At 36.5% G+C, this 16,422-nt stretch overlaps 2 protein-coding genes across 4 annotated transcripts in view; one reads left to right on the top strand and one right to left on the bottom strand.

Annotated features, from left to right (window-relative positions):
• PIK3C2A (phosphatidylinositol-4-phosphate 3-kinase catalytic subunit type 2 alpha) overlaps positions 1-16,422 on the top strand; it is a 99,845-nt gene that overhangs the window by 40,442 nt on the left and 42,981 nt on the right. For all 3 annotated transcript variants that reach the window (XM_061201507.1, XM_061201505.1, XM_061201506.1), the window contains exons 3-8: positions 5,474-5,577; positions 10,829-10,986; positions 12,473-12,593; positions 13,246-13,357; positions 14,534-14,613; positions 14,746-14,809. In XM_061201507.1, the coding sequence (XP_061057490.1) occupies positions 5,474-5,577; positions 10,829-10,986; positions 12,473-12,593; positions 13,246-13,357; positions 14,534-14,613; positions 14,746-14,809 (639 nt within the window). The remainder of the gene's footprint in view (positions 1-5,473; positions 5,578-10,828; positions 10,987-12,472; positions 12,594-13,245; positions 13,358-14,533; positions 14,614-14,745; positions 14,810-16,422) is intronic.
• LOC133099430 (phosphatidylethanolamine-binding protein 1-like) lies at positions 4,471-5,038 on the bottom strand. Its single transcript, XM_061203084.1, has one exon. It carries the CDS (start codon positions 5,036-5,038, stop codon positions 4,478-4,480), a length of 561 nt encoding a protein of 186 aa, XP_061059067.1. The 3' UTR covers positions 4,471-4,477.

The following is a 16,422-nucleotide window of genomic DNA, read 5'->3' as shown; positions in this document are numbered from 1 at the left end:
AGAGTTTGTATTCCGCAACTAAGAAGTCCGCATGCCACAACTAAGAAGCCCACATGCTGCAACTAAAAGATCCCACGTGCTATAATGAAGATCCTGCATGCCACAACTAAGACCCGGCAAAGCCGGGTCTTAAATAAATATTAAATAAATAAATAAATATATTTTTTAAAAAAAGAAAGACTCTTATTAAAAAAAAGAAAAAAAAGAAAAATATTTGAGGACAAAATGTGTGGGGTACAAATATTAACCATTCACAGACCTCATCCTTAAAGAACTCGGGTTAGAAGGGGGAGACAAGATGTATGTGCATATAACTGCAGTATGTAATAGAAAGTCGTGAGTGCTGCATAAAAGTTTGTGCAAGATCAGTGGAGGAAAGAGATGATTTGATGCTTAAGTTGTTTGGAGTTTGAGGAAGGGATCAGGAGCAAGAGTTGAGGGAGTTGGTGTGAAATTAAAAAAAAATTTTTTTTTGGTTCCAGAAAGAGTGGAGAAAAACAAAAAAATGCTAATGTTAATGTAAAGATGAAATCATTGGCAGCCCAGCTGTTTTTTACTTTGTGAGCAGAACATTTGTGTTAATTTTCCAGATTCTATTATTACTTTGATGTATGACTAGATAATTGGTTATTATAATCTATTTCTGTCACCATCAGTTGAAACTTATAACTTGCTTGAAAGGAAGGACCTAATACATGAAAGGCACTATAAAAAATACTTTTTTGATTAAAAAAAAAAAAGCATCTAGAAATGCCACTAAGGAGATTCAGAATCTATTAATAAGTGGAACATGAAAAACAAACAGAGTTAAAGAAGGAAAGATGGTTACTAGGTCAACAAAAATACAGATTTTTTATAGCATTGCTCCTGCAAAGGTCACAATGCTGTTTTTCTCTCATTGTGTTTTAAAGGTTTTTTTTCAGGAGACTTTGTTGTGAGGTACTAGAATGGCATAGTGAGTAAGCTAGGTTGCCTGGGTTGAAATCCTAACTCTGATTATATTAGTCATGTGACCTCATGTGCCTCATTAACTTCTCTGTGCCTCATTTTTTAATCTGTAAAATGGGGATAATAGTAATGTTACCCACCTACTAGAGCTTTGTGAGAAATAAATAATATACACACACACACACACACACACACACACACACACACATACATACATGACTGTAAATTTCTTACAACAGAACCTGACATGTAAGAAATGCTCAGTAATTGCTAGATATTTTTTTGTGTGGTAAAATACATATAACAAAATTACCAGATTAACCATTTTAAGGTGTACAGTTCAGTGGTATTAAATATATTCACATTGTTGTGCAACCATCACCACCAACCATCCCCATAACTCTTTTCATCTTGTAAAACTGAAACTATACCCATTAAATAGTAACTCTCCATTCTCCCCTCCCCCTGGCCCCTGGCAACCACCATTCTACTTTCTGTCTTTATGATTTTGAATACTCTAAGTACCTCATATAAGTAGAATCATATAATATTTGTCATTTTGTGACAGTCTTATTTCACTTATCATAATGTCCTCAAGGTTCATCCATATTGTACCATATTGCAAAATTTTCTTTCTTTTTAAGGCTGAATAATATTCCACTGTATACCTCATTTTGCTTGCTTTTCCATTCATCTGTTGGTTTATACTTGGATTGCTTCCATGTTTTAGCTATTGTGAATAATGCTGCTATGAGCATGGGTGTACAAATATCTCTTTGATACCTGCTTTCAATTCTTTTGGGTATAGACCCAGAAGTAGAATTGCTGGATCATATGGTAATTCTATTTTTAATTGTTTGAGAAACTTACCACATCGTTTTACACAGTGGCTGCACCATTTTACATTACTACCAACGGTGCCCAAGGGTTCCAGTGTCTCCACATCGTTGCCAACATTTGTTGTTTTCTGTTTTTTGTTTTTAATAGTAGCCATCCTAGTGATTGTGAGGTGGTATCTCACTGTAATTTAGATATTATTTTTAATAATAATAATAATTAGAAAAAGTACTTAGAAATGCTAGGAGGGAAGAAATGCTTCATACTGAATACTCATAAAAGACATTGTAGATGAAGTGGCATTCCATTGGGCCTTAAACAATTAATAGATCTTTGACTTGTGTTGTGAGGGAAGGTTAGGAGTAAGGCATTGAAGACAAACAAAGATTCAGAGGCAAGATAGTTCAGTTTGTGTTTCATAGGAACAGGATATGATTCAAGCTAACTTGGACATAATATTCACTTGAAGTTCTGGGAAATACTATTGGATTAGATTGTGGCAAACTTGGAGTGGCAAACCAGAGGGTTTCTTTAGAAATATAAAATATAAAAATCCATTTTTCAGGTAGTATGGTCTATTTGCTACAATACTTGTTTCTGTAACACAGATTAACTTCTGTAATTGGTAAATATGGGATTGATGTCAGTATAATGGGGAGGTAACATTCGTTCAAAAATAATCTTTCCCAGCATATTAACATTTCAAAGCAATCTAGAACAAACTCTCTCATAATTAAAGGGAATGCCTTAGTAATACAAGAAAATATTAGGAAAACACTGAAAGTCCTGCAGAAGTGAAAATGGTGGCTACAAGAACAGTTCCACATTCCACAGGGTTGAGCATTCTGGTGAAGCAGTGAGTGCAGACAGAGAAGCTGTGAAGACATTTCTGTTTGCATTAAGAACTTTGGTGAAGAAGTCTACACCCTGGGGTATATTTTTAACTTCATTGAAATTGGTCTTCGCTAGAAGCAAATGCCCTTCAGAATCCATATAACAAATTAGGAAGCAGGAGCTCCAGGGTTTAAGGAGGCTTCAGAGGATCAAAGACCATAATTCAAGGTGCAAATTCAAGTGGAGATTTAACTGCGCTAGTGTTTCTGTAAAGACTTCTTATTGTTTTAGTTAGGGCTTTGATTACACTGATTTTTGAGTAGTCTGCCTTAACTCTGTTTTTCCTATGGCTCTGTTATTTGTAGTAGCGATTTTTCTAGAACTCAGGGCTGGCCACTTCCCCATCTACATATCACATTCTAGCAGAAAGGGCTCTGCCACATTATAAAAGCAGTAAATTAATAAAGGAATTGTTGTCCTGAATTTTCAGTTTAATTTTCTGACAAAATCTTCTTGTTTGCTATGGTTATGGAAATCCATTACAACTCTTGAAATTTATACACTGTGTTCTCATTCACTCAAGTTTTAATTGAGAATGTTCCCATTTTAATTTTAAAGGAAATTTACATTTGAAATTTGTGCTAAATCAAGTATTTTTACGTAGTAAGTCAAAACACCTCTAAATGGACTCTGCTGCTTGGCTGTGCTTGGGTAGTGAATTTATCTTCCTAAATGTTGCACACAAATTTTGATCAGACATATAAACTTAACTTTTGAAGGACTGTCAGGGTGTTTGTACAAGTTTATTAACATAGAAAATGCCCACTAACTCCTAAAACTCATTCTCTTACATAAAGAGCCAGATGCTTTCTTGGAATTTGAGACCTAAGTTGAATATATAGAATTCCTGGTTTATTAGAGGAGTCCCAAATGGGCTTGATATCTTCATTTTCTTAAAACAGAGCCTAGTCCTTTAATTTCATTCAGCTGTTAACTTTCTGAAGTGTTCATTTCAGGAAGATTTTGAATGGAAATGTCTTTAGCGTTCCATTCTTATTGACTGATACAAAGTACAGCCTATTTCTACTTTTTTTTTTTCCATCTACACATGTTTTTATTTTTATTCACCTATAAGCAAATAGCAGAATTAACACAACATTCAGCAACTCCAGACCAGCTTTTCTTACACCGAGGAGTGATCAATTTAACACGCACAGACTTTCGGATTTCTGATGACCTCTCACTCAGCCCTGCAGCTCATCTAGATGGCCAAGCTTTAACAGCAAAGTGACTCTCTCCCTATTGCTTTTTCCAGTATTGCTCTTTAAAGGAGCCAGAGCGGGACACTGACAGCCAATAACCAGCCTGAGATGTATCACATTGGGGGCTAGTGGACATGCCGGCCCCTGGTTGTCTTAGTGAGAGACAGGGCCCTGAAAACAAATGCCAGAAGATGCCGTCACACACAGTCCTGGGCTCGGGCTCACAAAGGCAGAGGCAATCAATCTTTTCTTTTTTTCAACCTCCCTTAAAGATTCTTTGATGCTCTGTTCTAATACTGCAGACCTGGTTTTTTTACCAGAATTTTTTTCCTCTTTAACGTCTGGGTTGTTATTCTTATATTAACATTTTGATGACTCCATCCTAGTACCAAAGTATCCCCCACCAAAACGGAGTTCAAATTTGATCAAAACATAAACCCCCTAGAATTATAAAGGACAGGCAGAAGGAAAAGACACCCTAAACCTAAATCTGACTGCTCAGGCCTCGGGGCAGGGGGAAGGGAAGAAATCTACATGCATCACTAAACTGAAACACTGCTTGGGAACTCTGGCGATGTCCATCTCCTGGCTTTCCTCTACTTCCCAGACAGCTGCTCGTAGAGTTTGGGCACATAGTCATCCCATTTGGCCTGGTAACACATGCCGGCCCCCGGAGCCCCGAGCTCGTACTTTTTGCGGAAATTTACCACCTTGAATCTGCCACTGTGGTCTCCAGATCGGTTGCTTAGAATGGGCTCATCACACTTCAGTGGCCTGTCCTCATAAACCAGCCAGACGCAGTGGTGAAGGCCTGTGCCCTTGGGAGGCCCAGAGCCCACATAATCGGAGAGGACCGTGCCACTGCTGATGTCGTTGCCCTTCATGTTGACCACTAGGAAATGGTGCCATTCCCTGTATTTGGGGTCCTTCCTGCTGGGAGCATCCGGGTCTGTCAAGACCAAGGTATACAATTTACCTGGATGAAGGCCATCCCATGCAATGCTGGTGGGCCGGTTCTTAACCTGGGTGAGTGTCAGCACTTTGCCCAGCTCGTCAACCTCCGCCCCGCCATATTTGACCTGCAGTGGATGCTGCGGCCTCTCGTCCACTTCCTGCAGGCTCAAAGGCCCGGACCACTTGCTGAGGTCCACGGGCATCACGGAGCCAAGAGGGGCGGACAGCAGGGAAAGCAGCGGGAGGACTCGCGCAGGGTAGTAGTCCAGACTCCCAGCCCTATTTCTACTTCTGAGCAAGTAAAACCAATGAACTTTAAAATAAGGCTTGGGACTTCCCTGGCGGTCCAGTGGTTAAAGACTGCGCTTCCAATGCAGGGGGCGCGGGGTAATCCCTGGTCAGGGAACTAAGATCCCACATGACACGCGGCCTGGCCAAAATTTAAAAAAAAATAAGGCTTAGTTGGCATTACTTTTACAAAGATAGAAATCCATACTTTAAAACTTTGTTACTGATATGATTTATTTTACCACCATATTTTTGTACATATTTTCATAAAAATGTGTTTGTGCTATATTGCTATTTAGCGTTTTGGGGATCTTTTACTTTTAAAATAAAAACACTTTTTTTCATTACAGAAAGGCCCAAATGGGACCGGTACTTTGCCAACTGAAAGTTCTCTTCTACAAGAAATTGAAGTACAGAATGAGGAAGTGGCAGCTTTTTGTCAATCCATTACAAAGTAAGAAATTTTTCTTTATAAAGATTATTTTTTATTAAGTAATTTTTAAAAATTTATCTTAACCAGCTTAGTGCTACTAATTCTAAAATTTTTTAAGTTTTAACTATTTTCACCCTGTGGCTAAAATGTCAAAACAATCAGTTAATTGGTACGTTAACACAAACTACAGTTGAACCTGTTAGGGGTCTGAGTATTTAGAAGAAAAAATTGAGGTCAGACAGTAGATTTCTGATACTCTGTTACCGAGGGAGAATATGGCTTAAACATAGAAGTTTCATTAGAATTAGAAAATGCCCTTTTTTTTTTTTTTTTGGCTGTGCTGGGTTTTCATGGCTGCGCACGTTGAGGTGCGTGGGCTTCTCATTGCAGTGGCTTCTCTTATTGCGGAGCACGGGTTCTAGGCTCACGGGCTCAGTAGTTGTGGCGTGCGGGCTTAGTTGCTCCATGGCATGTGAGATCTTCCCGGACCAGGGATCAAACCCGTATCCCCTGCGTTGGCAGGCAGATTCTTAACAACTGGACCACCAGGGAAGTCCCTGCCTTTTTTTCCTTTATAGGGAGACTTAGTTTTGCCATAAATTTTCTAGCATTCAAAATATTGTCCTACTTAGAATTAAGAGATGATATAACAAGCAAGATTAGAGGAGCAAATATATTTTCTGAAGGTTAGAAAAATGCATTTCTAAAGTGTTCTTTTAATCCTAAATGTGTCCAGTATTCTTAATACATGAAGAAGGTGAGACTCAGAGAAGTTACCTACCAAAGTTTACCCAGCTAGTCTGTAACAGAGCCAGGTCTCCATTACCTCTGGTTCGGTGTGTTTTCTTTCCATCATATCACTGTATTAGTGAGGACTTCTGTTATGAGTGCAAGAAACCCATCTTAAACTAGCATAAATCAAGGAAGTTTATGTATTGGTTCACAAACCCGTATAGCAGAAAGAGGGAGGATGGGGCAGAGCTCAGTGACAGCAAGATCCAGGAATTCACACACTGTAATTGATCCCTCCTCCCTTTGGACTCTTCTTCTTCCTCCCTTTTCTCCCTGGGCCCTTTCACCATGCATGTTGGCTTCTACTACAGATGGAGTTTTGAAGGCAGGGAATATAGCCACTGATAGCTTAGACTTTGATATTCTAATGGTCTTGTGCTATAGCAGAAAGGAGAGTCCTTTCAGTCAGCACCAGAGAGAAAAATCCCTCGGAAGGAAGGAGTGGAACAACAAACATTGTGGCCAACTGGATGAGATCTGTTATCAAAAGAAGGAAAAGTAGGGACTTCCTTGGTGGCACAGTGGTTAAGAATCCACCTGCCAATGCAGGGGACACAGGTTCGATCCCTAGTCCGGGAAGATCCCACATGCCACGGAGCAACTAAGCCGTGAGCCACAACTACTGAGCCTGCATGCCACAACTACTGAAGCCCACGCACCTAGAGCCCGTGCTCCGCAACAAGAGAAGCCACCACAATGAGAAGCCTACCCACCGCAACGAAGAGTAGCCCCTGCTCATGGCAACTAGAGAGAGCCCGTGCACAGCAACAAAGACCCAACGCAGCCAAAAAGAAACAAATAAATAAACAAATAAATAAATTTATTTTTTAAAAAAAAGAAGGAAAAGTAGATCACTACTGGGAGATTTATTCTGAATCCAGTATTTTCCCCAGTGTGGTTTAAGCAAAGCAGAGTTTGGGGTTCCCAGATCATTTTTGAGTATATTCATCATTTTTATGATATGGGACTTGTTAATATCTAACTAGACTTTCTAGACTATTGGTAACATTTCATTAAAATTCTATCTTCCTGTGTGTCACCTTTTAACCAGCATTCCTTTTCTTCAGGATACCTTAGGGGAAAAAAAAGAAGAAAAATATCAGTAGAGTCACTTTTTCTTTCCTGAAAAGGTTACTCTTAACTGTATTTTTAAAACTCATATTTTTCAGTAGACGTTTAAAATAGAAGAGACATTTAGGTGACTGAGAATGCAAATTGCATGTATTAGAAATTACCTGTGCCTTTATTCCATTATACCATTATGTATGTGTGGTTAACAGTTTGGAAATAATCTTTTATCTTAATGGTTTGGTATTAATCTGATATGTGTTTTATCTTAATGGTTTGGTATTAATCTGATATGTGTTCATCGAGTTTTTAAAATTTTCTTTCCAAACAAGCCCTGTCTATTAGACTGTGTTGAGTGACTATTGCATTTAAGCTTTGCATGTTGAGAAATTAGGCTCTCTGTGATCTGCCTTTTTTTCTGCATTTGAATCTTATTGTTATTTACACAAACTCTGCCACTAAGCTAAAATGATCATTTTTATTTACGTGTGCACGTGCGTGCGCACGCGTGCACACACACACACACACACACAAATGGCTTATGTAATATTAAAACCTCAGATGAACTAGAGAGAATGAATTCTTTTTGTAATTTATTTCTGTTAGAGTGGGATTGCAACAAATGTTTCAGAGAAGTAAGAGGCAGAGGTGTTTTTGAAGCCATGTTCTAGAAAATTCTTTCATTCTCCTCTGACCTTGGAGATTGGAGTCAGGAGAAGTCTTGATGTCTTGAAGAAATTAATGTCACTTTCTATTTTTTCCAGTATGCAGATTTTGAAAACAAGTATTTATACTCTTAGTCAATGCCTCATTTTTTGAAATCTCCTAAAATGATTAATTTAATTATTTTAATTCAGCTATGACATTAGTGTAAGATTGTCAGGATGATATTCGTTTACAGTTAAGCCTACTTCTAGGCCTTGTTTTTTTTGCTTCTGTGAAATCAGGGAGTTGGACTAGTGATCTCAAGGGTCACTTTCAGTTTAAAGTTCTGTAAAATACTTTGAATCAGGGCATTTAATTATTACTGCATTTTTCTTGCTTTTATTTCTTTTTTTTCTTTCCTTTCACACTCATCATAATTGACAAAACTTGCTGTATCTACTAGTTACATAGGTCCAGAGAAAGTTCTCAGAGGAATGTTAGATACCAGTGGAAATTTTTGCTGCTTCATTTGTGGTCTCCTAGGGTAAGATGAAAAACTACACTTTACACTTGTCATTCTGAATAGCCTTTAATTTCCTTTCCTCATATATGTATGGTTCCAATCCAATATTTATATTCTACAAAAGTGTCTTGATCCCAAGAATTCCCTATAGGTTTTCACCTCTGCATTTAGTTAATTTTATTCTAAACAACGCTGACTCAAGTTTCTTATAGTGTCAATTCAATTAAAAACCCTCATTTTTTAAAATAAATTTATTTATTTTTATTTTTTATTTATTTTTGGCTGCGTTGGGTCTTTGTTGCTGTGTGCAAGCTTTCTCTAGTTGTGGTGAGCAGGGGCTACTCTTTGTTGCGGTGCGCAGTCTTCTCATTGCGGTGGCTTCTCTTGTGGAGCACGGGCTCTAGGTGCACAGGCTTCAGTAGTTGTGGCACGCGGGCTCAGTAGTTGTGGCTCGCGGGCTCTAGAGCACAGGCTCAGTTGTGGCGCACGGCCTTAGTTGCTCTGAAGCATGTGGGATCTTCCTGGGCCAGGGCTCGAACCCACGTCCCCTGCATTGGCAGGTGGATTCTTAACCACTGTACCACCAGGGAAGCCCCAAACCCTCATTTTTATATGTAACTTTTTATCACTAGAATTTTTGTCCAGTAAATTCTTGTTTTCTGAACTGTCATCAGGAATTTCTGATTTTCCTTTTATCATCCTTAAAGATTTCTGAAAATTGAGGGCTTCCTTGGATATAAAGTTCTTTACCGTTTTATATATTAGTTAGCTACGTGATTTGCTGTGAGTATCTTATTTCATATGGTATTTCTTGTTTCATAGGAAACAAGAATACCAAGTATGTGAGAAACAATACAAATCTTAGGCTGGGTCCTATGAAGGTCTTGTCGTTGTGTTATGGAGGGGTAAGCTTGGCAGCAATCAAATATTTGAAGATAATGTGTCCATATCTAAAGGTGCATTTCCAACATCAATTTAAGTTTATTACTTTATATTACCTTTTTTTTTCAATTACATTTCTTTTTAATATTGGATCCTTTGTGGCACTTAAGATCACAGTGCAGAAACCAGATTTATTCATTTATTCATGTATTTGACGAGATGCTTATAACGCTTACCATGTACTAGACACTGTTCTGAGCGTCCTTACAAACTTAATTCACATAATTCTCACAACAACCCCATGAAGTTAGTAGTAGTATTATCCCCAGTTTATAGAAGAGGAAACTGAAGCAACAAGGAGATTCAATAACTTGCCTAAGATTACACAGCTAGTAAGTAGTACAGTCAGGATTTAAACTTGGGAAGTCTGACTCTAGTGGTAGTGCACAAATAGTTACACTTGCTGCCTGCCTCTCCAGAACCTTTCTTATTGTCAACTCAAACTATTTTATTCTGTTCCTATAACTTGATTATTTTAATCTCTACAGAAGCGAATAGATAAAACTTCCAGCATTCATTCCCTTTATAGCCCTGTGAAAAGCAGATGGGAGAAGTGGAATTTGTCTTCTAACTTCCAGAAGAAAGTCAGTTAAAGGAAGCCCACAGGTTTAAAGAAGGCATCAAATCCTCCTTTGTCTTCAGATAATAGAAGTGCTATCTGGAGATGAGCCATACACCTGGCTTATATATTTAAATTTAAACTATTTTGCTACTATGAATACCAAGAATACTTCACAGGCAATTTTTTTGCCATTCCCTAAGTCTTAGAAATCACTTTGAGGGAATAAAGGCCTCATAGCACTGTAAAAACCCATTGTCTATGTTTTTCTATCATGCTAACAACCAAAAACAGTGTGTAGGAAAAAGGATGTCAGAAAAAAAGATTTTAAAAAGACAACAAACTTTTCATCCCTCTGGCAATTACAATTTAGGGCTATCACCTGTATTGTCAATGGTTCATTAAAAATGTACATTTTGTGAAATTATACTGTTTAGCCAAAAATCTGAAGCAGAGAACCTCATTTAATGCTGTGTATCCAGTGTGTGTTTTGTTGATGTTGTTAGTGTTACCAAAGCTGTCCTGGCAGTACTTAATCTCTTTCCTTGGATTCTGTTTATTTAAAAGGCAAATGCTGGTGTTTTGGAGTTTTGACAGGGGTCCATTCATTGCATTTCTCCTGAGCTGCTCTAGAATTGGACAATAACACAGAATTAAATGGCCAAAAGCATGCAAAGCCTTGTTCAGGGCTCTCAAATGCAGCTTTCAAAAAAAGAATTTAATTTCTTGTTTTTTGTGAATAGATTGAAGACCAGCTTTCCATATACCAATCACTGCACAAATCCAGGCTATTTGTTAAGTCCAGTCACAGTGCAAAGAAACATATGTGGAGAAAATGCTAGCGTGAAGGTCTCCATTGAAATTGAAGGATTTCAGCTACCAGTTACCTTTACATGTGATGGTAGGTTCATAGTTCCCCAACGATCTTGTTTTGCTCTGATTAGGGAGAAAATGTTTAAAATGTTAATGTTATCATTCTTTTAATAAACTGACTCTGTTATCATTAGGTATCCTTTAAAAATCTGTGTGTGTGTGTGTGTGTGTGTGTGTGTGTGGTAAAATACTTAACATGCATTAGTTATCCTTTTCCAGAAATTGGCGTTCATATGGATAGTTTTCTGGTTTGGATTAATGAAATACCAGTTTACCTTTATAACTACATATTTCTCTGAAAGATGCTGAGTAATTTGGTTAATCAGTGGCTCTTGGCCAAAACCCAAAAGCATTAGCTAGCAAGGCTAATTATAGTCCTATTCTTTATATTCTAAAGGAAGACTTATTCTTTTTAAACATACCTTAAATTTTGGTTTGGGGAATCGTATGCAGTAAGAATTAATACTAAAATTGAAGGAAAGTAAGGTCAATAAGCTTCTTGATTGAAGTAAGCATGGATAAGCATTGATAGCAAATGTTTTGATTTGTATCAAATTTTGACTTGATATATCAAGATCTGATTCATTTAAAAATATATCAAATGCCTATTGTTTGGTGCTTCATAAATGTGCACATTTATAGTGTACATCTCTTTTAAGAAATGTAACCATATTATAGTAGAAGTGCTTTGTGTGTTTAAATAATAACTGTTACGATACATATAAATGTGTTCAGAAATGTAGCTATTGTATTAGATAAAGGTTTTATGGCCTTTTCTGCCAAGCTGTTAATTTTCATGAATTCTGAATGTAGTCACTGTCTTCTAAGTTGAACATAAAAGCTCTAAGTATAGAAATAGGTTACTTTAGTTTTTAATGGTTTGTAATCTTAGTATCCAGCTATTGCAAAGAATGACAATTGAATAATACTTCCTACTTTCTATATTTTTATTCTTCATTGGATAATTTACCAGGCAAATGCCAAATGTTTAAAATGGTGATTCTTTTTCCTTATGATTTGGTTTAAATAGTTGTCTGCTAGACACTGCTAAATGTCATCCTTTTTGGAGGAGTCTGTAAAACAGAGGTGGCTTTCTTAGCTTAGATCTGCCCTGTCTAATACGATAACCACTAGCTACATGTGGCTATTGATTACTTTAAATATGGCTAATATAGATTGAGATGTGCTATAAGTGTAAAATACACACTGGATTTCAAAGACTTACTTTGAAAAGAGAAAGTAAGATATCCCATTAGTAATTTTGAAATACCAATTATATATTGAAATGATATTTTGGATATATTAGGTTAAATAAAATATATTATTGAAATTAGATTCATCTGTTTCTTTTTACTTTCTTCAACATGGCTACTAGAAAATTTTAAATTATATATGTGACCTGCATTATAGTTCTCTTATATAGTGCTGTTTTAGATTATAAGAAATACAGTCTGAATAGGTATATACTTAGAGTTGAATGTGTAAAATGAAAATGATGACTAACTCTTTTACAGTGAGTTCTACTGTAGAAATCATAATAATGCAAGCCCTTTGCTGGGTACATGATGACTTGAATCAAGTAGATGTTAGCAGCTATGTTCTTAAAGTTTGTGGTCAAGAGGAAGTGCTACAGAAGTAAGTATTCATTTAATTATTGAGCAACATTTTTGGAAATTTCATTTTAATGGATTAAATTAGAAAAATTTCAAGTTAAATTTATAACCTAAAACCACTTTGGGTCCTAGTGAATTGGTTTATTGGATCAGTTAACTTATATTAAGATATACGTTGTCTAAGACATCATGTCTAAGACAGTAGAGGATCTTGCCCTTAAGAAGCTGATAGTCTTAGATGGGAAGAATGGTGGGCAATTGGTTGACAAGTGAATTTAAAGCTGTTTTTCTTTCTGCAGAGAGGCAATAGTTACATCATTATGGACTCCATTTTCCTTTTGTAGCATGCAGTATTACTTTATACATAGTGTTTAGCTGTGATTTCCTTTTAGTTGCCTGAAATAATCATTATATGAATCTTTTTCTGAACCTACTAGAAATGCTCTGTCCCTGTTTTTTTCCCTTGTTTGTCTTCATCTTCTTTCTTCTTTGCTTTAACTCTTCTCATGTAGAATTATTTCTCTATTTAAATGTTCACACTTGGTTAAAAAAATCTCTGTATTTTACCATTCTCTTCAATTCCTGATGCAGATACAATTTACATTTTACTCTCACCTGTATAATTTCTAGTTTGAGGAGAATAACATTGATGAATAATTGATGTATTTTAACAGTAATCATTGTCTTGGAAGTCATGAACATATTCAAAACTGTCGAAAATGGGACACAGAGATTAAACTACAACTTTTGACCTTCAGCTCAATGTGCCAAAATCTGGCCCGAACAGTAAGTGTGTACCCTATAACTGAATTGCATTTGGTTGAATCTAAATAATTTTAGATTAATTTAGATATTAATTATTAAATATTAATTTAATATTAATTTTAGATTAATATTAATTTAGATTAATATATAATTCTAAATATTTGCTAATCGGCCAATTTGCAATTTGTATGTGCTCTGAGAGTTTTGGGTTTGACTGGGAGTGAGGCACTCTTTATCCCCTACAGGATAAAGCAGATATGGGGAGAGTTTTAGCAGACGGGGGGTGGGGGGGAGACTTTCAATCATGGAGGTTTAGGTAGCATACTACTCAGAGTTGGAGACATGTTTGAAAATCAAAGTGGAGGAATTATAAAAGTTTGGCTTGTAATAGTTTTACACAAGTTACACAATGAAAACATCAGGGTCAGTCAAGGAGAAATGAGGAAGAAGAAAGATTTTGAATGCTAAATATGGTTTTGGGGAGAAAAAGATCCACATTGACCTTTGCACCAAACTGAGAAAAATACATTATTTTTCACAAAATGAAAACTAATCCTCTGTTTTAAAACTATAGTACTTTCTTTTGAGGTTAAAGCAAAATAAAATGCAAGAAATTAGGCCATTTTATTACTGTATAAACACTTGATGACTTTTAACCTCTAAAGAGAATCATTCTTCATTTGGTAGAATTTTAGGAGGAAAACTATCAATCATTTCTACTTTCTCTTTTCTTTATTTTCCCAGGTTTTGCTCCTATATTAGGTAGAATTTATTTCACTTGGGTGGAAACTATTTCACAAAACTCAGTACATTTTAGCAATCATTAGTAACTGCTCTTTTCAGTTTCTTAAGGCATGATGTTTTTGAGTATTTTGAATAGTAAGGGTTATGGTTGAAGAGACCAGTGCCTTATTTATTGCAGGTAAGGTAGAAGGAAATTTGATTATCATTATAAAAAATGCAGAAATTCAGATGATCTCTTCTCATCTGGTTCCCACCCCACCTTCATTTGGCTGTCAGCCATCTTTAAAAGTGCTCTTAGCTCTCCATTCTCTCTCTATAGCACAGGCCTTGGTTCTCAAAAGTCACTTTCATTTCAAGAATTTATCATATGCTTAACCTTATTTAATTTGGCAATAGAAAGACCAAAGAATGGATTTCATTATTTGGTAAACATTTGTCTGTATGTTTATTTAGGCAGAAGATGATGAAACACCTGTGGATTTAAACAAACACCTGCATCAAATAGAAAAACCTTATAAAGAAGTCATGACAAGGTGTGGCATCTAAAACATTAATTTCAGGTTTTCAAACGTTACTTTTGGATGTGAATGCACTTATTTTGGTGAATAAAGCGATCATTTTTGCATATGGTATCTTTCAGCCACAGTAACTGTTCTTTATTTCAGACATCCTGTTGAAGAACTTTTAGATTCTTATCACAACCAAGTGGAACTGGCTCTTCAAATTGAAGTAAGTCTTAATTCACATTTTGGCTTGATGATTTAAAGATTCTTTTCTCTGTACACTCTTAAATACTAATGTTGGAATTGGATTAAATATTTTAGAAGGACTATTTAAACTATATTCTTGAAGTTGATATTTGATAACTTGTTTTCTGACCCAACATATTAACAAAAATTCTCAGTAGTGCTTGAGTTACCTGAGCTTTATTACTAAGAGGAACCTTCACTTCAATTCAAAAAGCATTTATTGAATGCTTGCTATATGCTAGATGCTGGAGTTATGAAAATGAATGACCTAATCCCCACCTACCAGGAACTTAAAACTAGCGATGAAAGATTTAAACAGAATTTCAATATAGTAAATGTAGAATAGAGGTGTGTGTTGGCGTTCTTTGAGAGATTGATATGGGGCACTTCTCCCAACTTGAAGGTTCAAGGAAGGCCTCTAAGAAGGGATGGTGCCGGAGCCAAGTCTTAAACAGTATGAGTTAGCTAGAAGATAGTTGGGAAGGGCATGTGAACAAAAGTACATAGGTGTGATACATATGTGGAAGTGTAAGCACTTCTCTAATACAAAGTGTGAAGTGAAGGTTGAAAGATGAAATTGGAGATAGCCAGATATAAATTACCACCATATAATTCATGTGAAGGAGTTTTACTTTATTCTCCAGATCGGGGGCCATATCCAGTCCACTTCCCATTCTTGTAAAGAAAAATTTGGGGGACACAGCCGCATCCATTTGTTTACATATTTTCTATGACTGCATTTGTGCTCTAAAACTAAAGTTGAGTATTTGGGACAGAGACCATATGTCCTGCAAAGCCTGAACTATTTACTATTTTCATTTTACAGCAAAAGTTTGTTGACCCCTCCTGTAGCCATTCAAGGTGTTTTAAGCAGAGGGTAGGAAGTGGAGTGGGGTGGGGTGGGTGACTTGTTTAGTCTGGCCAAACTGTAGAAGTTAAATTTAGGCTTGGCAGGATTGGTTTCAGGGAGACTACTTAGGAAAGTTTTTGATAGTAGTCCAGGTAAAAGACAGTGAGTGTGGTACAGGTAAAGAGGAGGGACTGATTAACAATATTTAGTAGATAAAATTGGTTAGATTTTGATAGGTAATGAGATGTAAGAGAAGAAGAAATAGTGTAGGATGACTTCCAGATTTCTAGCTACTGTTATACTTTTTATCAATATATAATTATGTTGATTTATCCAATAAATATAACTGAGTATCTCCTCTCTCAAGGCACTGTTTTAGGTGCTGAGGATGTGGCAGGGGGCAAAAGAAACTGTAATCCTTGCCCTTTAGGGAATTTACATTCTAGTTAGAGGAAACAGACAATAAAATAAACTAGCAAGGTATATGTTATATCAGGTGGTAAGTGCTATTAGAGAAACATAGAGGAGGGTAATGTTGCAATTTCAAATAAGGTAATCAGAGAAGGCCTCATTGAGAAAATGAACTTGAGTAAAGAACTGGAGAAGGAGAGGAAGAAGTTACCTGGTTATCTGGGGAAGAAGTGTGCCTGGTATATATAAGGTCTGCTAGGTTAGAATAGAGTGAGGAAGGGGGCAAGAGTGGAAACAAATCAATGAGGAAGATTTTTTGCTAGTCACAGGAG

This window comes from Eubalaena glacialis, chromosome 10 (assembly GCF_028564815.1).
Source record: "Eubalaena glacialis isolate mEubGla1 chromosome 10, mEubGla1.1.hap2.+ XY, whole genome shotgun sequence".
In the NCBI taxonomy this organism is placed as follows: Eukaryota; Metazoa; Chordata; class Mammalia; order Artiodactyla; family Balaenidae; genus Eubalaena; species Eubalaena glacialis.
Note: the sequence above shows the minus strand (reverse complement) of the source record. Positions and strands in the feature narration are given on the sequence as shown.